This window comes from Tetrao urogallus, assembly GCF_951394365.1.
Source record: "Tetrao urogallus genome assembly, chromosome: 3".
Lineage (NCBI taxonomy): Eukaryota > Metazoa > Chordata > Aves > Galliformes > Phasianidae > Tetrao > Tetrao urogallus.
The window spans coordinates 12,830,016-12,840,297 of record NC_136815.1 but is presented as its reverse complement, the minus strand read 5'-3'; the positions used below and the strand labels follow the sequence as shown (position 1 = coordinate 12,840,297).

The 10,282-nt window shown below is 46.9% G+C and overlaps 1 protein-coding gene across 1 annotated transcript in view; it reads left to right on the top strand.

Moving 5' to 3' along the window:
- Positions 1 to 2,192: 2,192 nt before the first annotated feature.
- DEPTOR (DEP domain containing MTOR interacting protein) overlaps positions 2,193 to 10,282 on the top strand; it is a gene marked incomplete at both ends in the record, with an annotated part of 69,460 nt that continues 61,370 nt past the window's right edge. The window contains one exon of the mRNA XM_079533387.1: positions 2,193 to 2,278. Within this exon, the coding sequence (XP_079389513.1) occupies positions 2,193 to 2,278 (86 nt within the window). The remainder of the gene's footprint in view (positions 2,279 to 10,282) is intronic.

Below are 10,282 nucleotides of genomic sequence, written 5' to 3'. Positions count from 1 at the left end.
CACTGTAGCTGTAAGATATTTCAGTGTGAACATGTGGAACAAATTACAAATGGGATATCAGTGTGGAAAGGCAAACATGGCAGCCTATGAGCATTAAATAATTAAGCACAGGAAATTGCACTGACCTGTGAGAATAATCTGATATGCAAGGAAATAAATGTGTTTCATGCTGCAGTTCCACAAGCACCCTGAATCAAGCTGCTGGCTTGTCACTGCCGAAAGACAGCTTCTTCCCCTTCTTCTTCTCTCTCTTCCTCCTCTCTATTCCTGCCCTCGGCCACCCAGGCCCCCTCCCCCTCTGTGTCAGCTCCAGCCCCATGAGATCCACAGCCACCTGCACAGCTCTGCTTACTGGCCCAGAAGAAACTAGCCTCATTCTGTGGACTTCTCTGCCCACTCAGCGAATTCAATTGCAGCAGAGGTGCTGGAAGTGTGGAAACCAGCATAAGATCCATTGCAAGGATGTGCAGCCAGAGCTGAGCAGGGTGGAATTTCCCCCTTTTAGAGGTGGGAAACAGCTGAATCAGCCAAACTCAGGTGATAAAGCCCTACAATAACATAAATGTACAATAACATTCTCTTGAGATTTCTTTGTTTCAGCCACATGATAAAATGCTTGATACAAATTACTGTGCAAATTCTTGATCCAAAATATAAGGTCAGATGAGCTGATTTTTTCAATTCCCTTTTTATTTCTAGCTCCATGAAGGTGTACTTCATGTACTTATAGTACAAGTGGGATTAGAGGGTGTTTGCAAGTATTGACATAAATGTATGTCTTCCAAATTGACAAGAGATAAATTCAAGCTGCAGTGTTTGCACTCCTAAGTCTTCCCTCCTTGGCCCATTCTATGATCAACATGAAGGCAGATTCAGTTTTGCTTCACCCACCACCCATTGGTCAGTAGGGTTCTTTCAGACACACTGAGACATTCCCTACAGAGACTGTGCTGGGCTGAACCAGAGGTGCACCTGATCTAATATTCATCTCACAGGTGGCTGTGAACAAATGCTAGGGAACAGCAGAGAAGGCACATATGGAACTTCTTGCAAGTGCTCTCCTAGCTTCCAATTATTTTTAGCAGAGAATTTCCTCAGCTGGATGTGGCTGTCGTCTGCTTACTAACTCTCCTTGGACTTATTTTCCAACTACTTGTCCATTTTTTTCCACGACTCCAAGTTATCATTATTTTAATCAAGAACCTCGTTTGGTAGCAAAAACTGTAAATCTACATGGGATGTTTGGAGATCCACCTCCTCTTTCTTTTCAGCCTGGTTTACACTGAGTTCAATTCCTTCACGTGATTCCTTGTTAATGTTTATCCTTGTTCTGAAACCACAGCCTTGCTCATCTAACTATGAGAATACTGCAAATATGAAGCAGATACATTTTGCCATGCACACAGTGTGTGCAGGCAGAGAGAAGCGCAATGAGTGCACGATCAAGGTGTATCTTAATTATGCGTTGTTGTAAATGAAAACCCTTCTTGGACCACTGCAGAAGTGGCCTTGGACTTGTTTCCATTCTGGTGCTTTTTTCTGCCAGCGGCGCTCACAAAGGGTGCTCATGACCTCGCACTTCCCATCTCAAAGACCGAATATTGCGAGAAGCGCTTTTCAGCCCCCAGGAATTCAGCGGCCGCCGTCGCCAGAGGGACAAAGAGGTGCGGGGGTACGGGGACGATGTGTGAGAGCGGGCCGCAGGTTGATGCGCAGGGAGCCGAGCGGCGGGAGGCAGCGGCGAGGACAGCGCGGCCGGGGGCGGCTCCGCGCAGCCCAGAGCCGGGCCACGGGGCACAGCGCAGCACCCCCGGAGCCGCTCCCGTACCGGGGGCTGCCTGCGCCTCCCTGCCGTGTGACAGCCGGGGGGGGCCGCTGCTGCCTCGGCGAGCCGTGCCGCGGCGGCCGCAGCCATGTGTTTCTCTCCCCGCCCGTGACACAATAACACGGGAAGCGGGGCGGGTTTTGGAGGAGGTGGGGGGCGCGGGGGGGGGGAGAAGCGAACCGAAACGGCACTCCGTGTCCTCCAGGTGAGCGCGGCGGGGGAAGGCTGCCGGCGACCCCGGCCACGAGAGGGGGATCGGGGCTGCAGCGGCGGCAGCTGCGGCCGGGGGGGTGGGGAGGGGGGAGGGAGAGAGGGGGCCGGAGCCCGCTCCCCTCAGCACGAGGCGCTGTGCCCGCAGGCGGCGGCGATGGAGGAGGGCATGAGCAGCATGCAGCAGAAAGCGACCGAGCTGGAGCACATGGCCGAGGTCCTGCTGACCGGCGAGCAGCTGCGGTAAGCGGTGCCGTACCCCTGCCCGGGCTGTGCTGTGGGACCGGGGTACCGGCGGGCGGCGGGAGGGAGTGAGGACGCGTCCCTTGGAAGCCGCACCTGCCCCGCTGCCCGCCCGGCCCCGCTGCTCGCAGCCCGCAACCCCCGGACCGCTGCGATGTCGCCGCAGATGAAGGGATCCCCGCGGGGAGAGCGGGGCTGTGCGGCGCCGAAACTGTTAACTGCAATGCCTGACTCAGTTAATTTTTAATTTCTGGGATGTGTTCGGTTCAGTCTGAACCCATCCACTACGGAGGAGACTAGGAATTGTAAGGCTTTCGGCTTGTCAATGAATATTGAGATTCAGGAGGAAATATCCCGTTATTATTACTGTGTGTTAGATGTGTTACTAGAAAGAGAATGGAAAAAGATGTGCTCAGTGGCTTTTGCTTGAATTTTCTTTGAACTTTTTGCTCAGGTGCCAGACCAACACTGCAGAACAGTAGCAATGTTGCTTGATTGGGCAGGTGCCATCCCTGCTGCTGCTAACAGGCACTGACATCGGTACTGCTAGCACTGACATGGCAAGCACCATTGGCACGGTGCAATGCACAGCAGTGACAGCCGTATTCGGGCAGTACACATCTCTGTGGTTTGGCTCAAGTACTTCTCCATTCTTGAGATTCTTCATCTGAGCAGCTTGAAATGAAACCTGAGGTGAAGGATCATAAAATAATATAATCATTGAGGTTGCAAAGACCACTAAGATCTATTTTATTCATCAACCCATTACACCATGCCCAGTAAACCATGTCCCTTGGTGCCACATTTACAGGTTTCTTAAGCCTCCTCTTAAGTCACCTCTAAGGATGGTGACTCCACCACCTTCCTGGGCAGCCTGTTTGGGACACAACAGCATGCAGGCTTTGTAGGGTGGACTTGGTGCTAAGAAGTTTGTTAAAGTGCTGACAAAACTCCTACAACTTCCAACTCACCTTACAAAAAGCTGAATATTCAATTGTAATACAAAATTTCTATTGAGATCTACTTAAGACATTCTGTATTCCTTTAAGTTAAATGTAAAAACAAAAGCTTTGCAATCATTCCCTAAAGAGAGGATGGAAGAACTTCAACAAATCTGGCTCTCACAGTCAGCTTATTACTGTCACAATCAAGGATGACACTTATAATTTCATAGAATCATTAAGGTTGGAAAAGATGTCTAAGATCATCTAGTCTAGTGTTGACTCATCACCATCTTGCTCTCTAAACCATGTCTCTAATTTTATTAAGGTAATTAAATGTGATGCTATTTTTGGCCAAGATCATCTACAAAGTAATTATTCCCCATCTTGGTCTTATGAAGTTACCTATGGGCATTCCCTCATGAGTACTTGGAAGTGGCCTAGATCACCCTGGACTGGTTTGATAGCACAGCCTCCATTACCACCTAGCTACTGCAGAAGAGATCTGCTTCCCCTTCCTCTCCTGCCCATGGTTCTGTAGTCCTATGCAGTGCCAGCTCACATCCTTGCACCTTTCCATTGTGGCCACCTAGTGAGCACGCTGGTTTTGTGAGATGATGACTGCCAGCGTGTCAGTGCCAGGTGACCACCATGTGTGTGGTGGGAATATGGAGCTAGAAGGAGGGAAGGGAGGTGGTGGGGAAGAAGCAGATCTCCCATTCTGGCAGGAGGGATCTATTGAATCAGCTGGAGCTGTCCTGGGAAACTGCACCCTAAAACATCTAACTTCCCTTACCTCTGGTAGCTTCGTTCTGTTTCTCTCTTGGGATGCTCTATGCAAGGGTTTTCCAAACAGTAACAGCTGCAGAATAGATGACAGAAAACTGGCTGGTAGACAAGTTTTGGCTAACCGTGCATTTAAAGTTTCCCTTTTCTTGTCCAAGATAAGTGTATAATTGTTAATGCTAAATGAGAACATGGAAGGCTTTCAAGATCAAAGTTTGGTTATCTCAGAAGCCTCTGGGGCAGACAAACAGACGATAGAAAATCAACACGGTCGCGTATTCAAGGAAATGTACTGTACTCTATTCTTAGTGATCCTTGCAAATGCCAGATAAGCCCTCTTGGGAGTGATGCAGCAGGACAGGTGACTGTGTGTATTTGGGTGAAAGTGCACATGGGCAGGTGTTGCATGCTGCAAGATGAACGCATAACTTGGGAGTAAAGTGTAAGATGAAACTGAGCATGGTGTTGCTTACATATAAATAAGAAAATGTAGGTATAAATACTCTTCTACTAGATTAAACAACATGTGTCTAAACGCAGATGCTTGTGATAGCTGCTTGATTAAGACTCTTTAAAAGTCCTATTGCTTGTCTCACCCCAGCCTCATTTGTCTCACTGGCCCATTTCTGTGGCCTGCTTGCTGTATGACCCTCCTTGGTTGTGACTTCTTTATGCAGTGAGGGCTGAGCTCGCTACTGCAGCACCTGGTGCTGGCACCGGGCTGTCACACAGCAGCTTTGGTCAGCAGCAACTGACCAAAGGTGGGAGATGAGGCTGTGATATAAATTCTGGTCTGTGGTTCATGGGTGAAAAATAAAGGACCTTGAGCTGTAGGTTAGCTGATATGGTAAATTTTTGCATCTGGTAAGGTCCTCTGCCTCTAAAGCCAGCAGCTGGCTAAGCAAATACTTTACCAACTCTTTCTGTTGGTTAATAGGAACAGATTTCTTAAGGTGAGGACTTCTGAAGTTTGGGTCTTGATAGGCCTTTTAGTTACCAGGCTGGTGGCCATGAAACAAAGCTGAAGACTCCCTGATCCCAGCAGTGTGGCCCTTCAGGACAGACCCTATAGCAGCCTCGGAAGACTAGAATGAGAAGGTTAAGTGGTTGTATGGGCATGGTCTGGCTGAGGGCTCTCCAGGCACTGATAGCTCTGCAAGGGGACAGACCTCTGGGGCTGCCTAGAAGCACCGGCTGCCCCCACATCAAGTCTTCCCTAGCGCAGCTACACTTTTTACACCCTATGGCTGTTCAGTGGTGAGCTCTTTCATTTGTGAATGGCTGCAATATGGATGTCCTTAATAGGTTACAAATGATCTGAAGAATGATCTCCTGAAGAAACTTGTGCTCAGAAGGAGTGTGTGGTGTTTGTCTTCCTGGAGACATGGAGTGCCATTACTAGCCTCAGCCCACCTTCAGACACCTGCCTGTGTACAGCCCTGGGGACTGGGCATGCAGTACATCCTCTATGGATGTGCCTGAAGGGAAGTGCCTCGGCCATGGTGCTTTGGGTAGTCATATAATCCTAGGATGGCTTGGTTTGGAAGGGACCTTGAAGATTATCTAGATCCATGCCACACACAGGGTTGCCAACCACCTCATCTCCAGAGATGGGGCATCCACAACCTCTCTGCAGCCTGTTCTATCGTCTCACTATCCTCTGAGTAAAGAACTTCTTTCTAACATCTAACCTAGATCTCCCCCCTTTTAGTTTAAAGCCATTCCCTCTTGTCCTGTCACTATCAGACTGTGTAAAAAATCAGTGCCCTTCCAGCTTGTAAGCTCCCTTCAAGTACTGGAAGACTGCAATGAAGTCTCCTCGGAGACTTCTCCAAGCTAAACAAGCTGAACTCCCTCAACCTTTCTTCACAGGAGAGGTGCTCCAGCCCTTTGATCACCTTTATGGCCCTCCTCTGGATCCGCTCCAACAGCTCTGCATATTTATTGTGCTGGATGCAGTTCTCCAGGTGTGGCCTCTGAGGGCAGAGTAGAGGAGGACAATCATCTCCCTTGCCCTGCTGGTCACCCCTCTTTTGATGCAGCCCAGGATAGTCACAGCTAGACATGTAATCCAAGGGGGGTGTGTAACAGCACTACTGAAATTGATCGTGGTTTTATCTGAAGTGGGGCATTCTAGACTCATTTCCCTGCCAGCAGAAGGCAACATGTTGTGCCCATTTCAGTACTGCTTGGCAGAAAAATTAAAGTCTTGCTAGCACTGCAAATCAGAGTACATGCAGAATGAGGACACAAAACACAAGAAGAGGCACAGACAGTTTGAAAGGCACCCTGCAGAGAACTGGTGTGGTCATCACAGGAAGCTCCCTCCCATCACAGACCCACGCCTGTCCTCCATTCACGCAGCCAAGCACGGATGGACAGACCATAGCTGCAGACAGAGCTGCAACTCTCCCACAGCAAGATGCTCCAACCTGACTCAGGGAAATTTCCAGCAAGTTCAGAAAGGCTTTGAAGGAAAATCCCAGCCCAGCACAAGTGAGGGTAGCGAGGCCCTACAGAGAGATCTGGACAGGCTGGATCGCTGGGCTGAAGCCAATGGAATGAGGTTCAACAAGGCCAAATGTCCTGCACTTTGACCCTAACAACCCCAGGCGACGCTACAGGCTTGGGGTGGTGTGGCTGGAAGACTATGTAAAGGAAATGGACCTGGGGGTACTGATTGATGCTCGGCTGAACATGAGGCAACACTGTGCCTAGGTAGCCAAGAAGGCCAATGGCATCATGGCTTGCATCAGGAATGGTGTTGCCAGCAGGAGCAGAGAGGTGATTGTTCCCCTGTCCTCAGCTCTGGTGAGGCCGCACCTCGAGTTCTGTGTCCAGTTTTGGGCCCCTCACTGCAAGAAAGACATTGAGGCCCTGGAGCGGGTTCAGAGAAGGGCAACAAAGCTGGTGAGAGGTCTGGAGCACAGGGCTTATGAGGAGAGGCTGAAGGAGCTGGGATTGTTCAGTCTGCAGAAGAGGAGGCTCAGGGCAGACCTTATTGCTCTCTGTAACTACCTGAAGGGAGGTTGTAGTGAGCTGGGGGTCGGCCTCTTCTCTCATGTAACTGGTGATAGGAATGGCTTCAAGCTGCACCAGGGGAAATGTAGGCTGGATGTTAGGAAATACTACTTCTCTGAAAGAGTGGTCAGGCACTGGAATGGGCTGCCCAGTTAGGTGGTGGAGTCACCAACCCTGCAGGTGTTCAAGGAACGTTTGGATGTTGTGTTGGAGGACATGGTTTAGTGAGAACTATTGGTGATAGGTGGATGGTTGGACTGGGTGATCTTGTAGGTCTTTTCCAACCTTGGTGATTCAGTGATTCTGTGACTTAGTTGTGACTTAGACAGCTGGCAACCAAGAGTGGTTTTTCCAACAGGAATGTTTTGATGTACTTGCTGACTGCCTGTCTTACAGCCAGAGTTGACTGATGATAATTAGTTGACTCAGCAACTAATTTTTTCTTGATCCCAGATTGCTGTTGAACTCTTATATCTTCTGAGAGTCTCTCATTTCTCTTATAAATGTAAGCCATCATTCAGGTTGTCTTCAGGCATCAGTTGACCAAAGAGCAAGATTTTAAAAAGCACTTATTTTTTATTTTTATTTTATTAGAAATTGCCTTTGTGTACACATTGCAGCTCTCTGAATTCGGTGTAACTGTAATGATATTTAGTGCTTCTTCTCAGCAGATTTTTAAATGTGCCTTTTTCACAAGCCTATAGGCGAGGCAGCACCTTCCCAATTAACACTTCAGTTAATTGTTTTAATAAATAGTTAGGAAGCTTTTAGACGGGCTTTGTGTGAGTAGTACCTATAGTTCAGCGTCTTCTTTCTTTCTGCTTAGGGAAAAATGAAACATGTTTCTTATGTACTTCTTGGAGAGACAAAATGTAAGATATGGTTCAACAGAAATTTGTTTGCCTTATTATCAGAGTTTGCATGTGACTTTTGTTTTACAAAAGAGGTTTTATGTGACAGATGTAAATTTTGAAGCTGAAAGAGAAACGTCAAGTATCAGTTCTCAGTGGTCTTCCATGGGTCTTGCTTCATTATCACTTATGAAAACTTCTTAATACATCAGAGTGCATAACTATCAGAGTCATTAACTTCTGCAGTATGATAGCACTTACAGGTCCATAAACTTTTTCCTTATTTGAAGCAGTAAACAGTCAACCTTTTTCACTCTAGTAAGGGTCAAAAGTTCATTGGCATTCGAAGATGCAATTAACCCAGTGGTGCATAGCAGTAACAGTTACTAGAGAACTGCAATCAAGTGATCATGGGATTAATGTATTGGTGTATCATAGAAATATATTAAGCATATTGTTACATAATTTATCAAATGCTATCATTGTCCTTAGAACAGCATTAACACTCCAGTGATGCACAACTGTGACAGTATAGAGACGCACTAAAAGGAGTAAGCAGTTAAGATACAGAACTACCCAGGGGTCACTTCCCCTACAGACAAGTTCAGAGTGATCGTCAGATATCAATCAATCTTATATGCCATGTCTGGAGATAGAATTCATTGAGGTTAGATTTTGTGATCTTCCTAAGCCTATCTAGTACTGTATGTACTTTTTTACCCCCTGCACCACGTTCTTGCACCAACTTTAGTTCTCCACCAGTGGCTGCATTTCCATTAGCGAAGAGCTTCCTAATTGGACTCAAAACTGACCCTGAAAAAATAATTTTCATTTGTCTCACTTGAGAAGGCTTGTATCTGCTTACTTCTTCAGGGCAGGTAAGTCATGGAAGGTTATATCATCAGATCTTTGTGGAACAAAGTGCTCCCAAGCTTTCTGTCCAACTAATTTCACTGTCATTAATTTGTTTTCCAAAATCAAGCAGCCGAAAAATTGGCAGTCTTCACTGTGAAATTCCACCAGAGGAACGCCCTGAAAGGAAAGGAGGACTTCAAAGTGAAGATTGGGAAGGTTGCAAAATGGAGTTCTTTGAAATCAATAAGCTTTCTGCTAAATCAGTACTATCATAACACATTTAGTTATACATTTTAACTCAGGTAAATTAATTTTATAAATGTATACATTCAGTTTTTCTAGAATCTCTGATATCTGATGTACCTTCTCATGTCTTGGAGTCTTGTGTGTTTGTACTAACTTTATGTTGGTGGTGCCATATACATATATGATTCAATGGTCAATAATTTATGGATCCCTTCCAGTTCAGAATATTCTATGATTCTATGATACAGGTGTGTGTACATATACATACATATATACACATATGTATATGTACCTAAGGTTCCTGGGCCAGGAATGTCAATTTCTCCTGTTTTTCTGTAAAATTTCTGGTTTTTCAGCATTTCTGTAAATTCAGATGGAAGGCTATCATTTGCTCAGGTCTTTCCCTTAAGCTGTTTCAATAATTGAGTTGCTCCAGTCAGCGGCTCTGAGTTAAAGTAGCTAACAATGCGTGTGCAAACAGTGATCACTCTTGCTCTATGTACACAGTAAGGCGGATGTTGGAAGAGTGGTTTGGGCTGTATATTTTGTGTATTCCATTCCAGATGGAGTGAATCATTAACCTCTGTCTCAGGTTAGCAGAGATTAGCAAGGAAGCAAAGGGTACTGTATGTGTAGCGTGTGCAAGCATGGGTTTTATTTATTTTAGATTATAGGAACTGCCTATGTACAGGTAAAGGAGACTGCTCTGATGTCAATGCTTGTTCAGGGAAGGAAGGATTAATATTCCATAGTCAGCCTCACTCTGCTGTGTGCTGCGCTTAGTGCACAGCCCCAGCTCCTGTGGGGGCAGCAGCCATAGGCTGGCAGCATGACAGGAGTGCTCCTATCGCTTGTCGTTGTTATTTACTATTTGTATAGTGATAGCGCCTAGGAATTCAAGCTATTCATCAAATCCCTGCAGGGGTAGGCACTGTGTGCTCAGAAGAAAGATAAAGCTCTTGCAACACAAATCTTGGCCACAGCTTGTGGCAGGTTTTTGCAGCAAACACAGAGCCTAAGAGTGACATCCCCAAAGCACAGAAAAAAGTACCGCTGCAGTGTGGAGATGCAAAACTTACAGTCGTATGATGGGATGGGATGGGACGGGATGGGATGGGACGGGACGGAATGGGATGGGACAGGATGGTGTGGGATGGAATGGGATGGGGGAAGCTCTGGGGACAGTGTTTGAGAAAGAACCCACTCCTTTCTCCCTCCTGAGTAACATCTGTAGAGTAAGACTTGGCTGAAGCCAGGAAAGAGGTCAGCCAGCTTTTGCTGTTGGATAAATGGACAAGGACGAG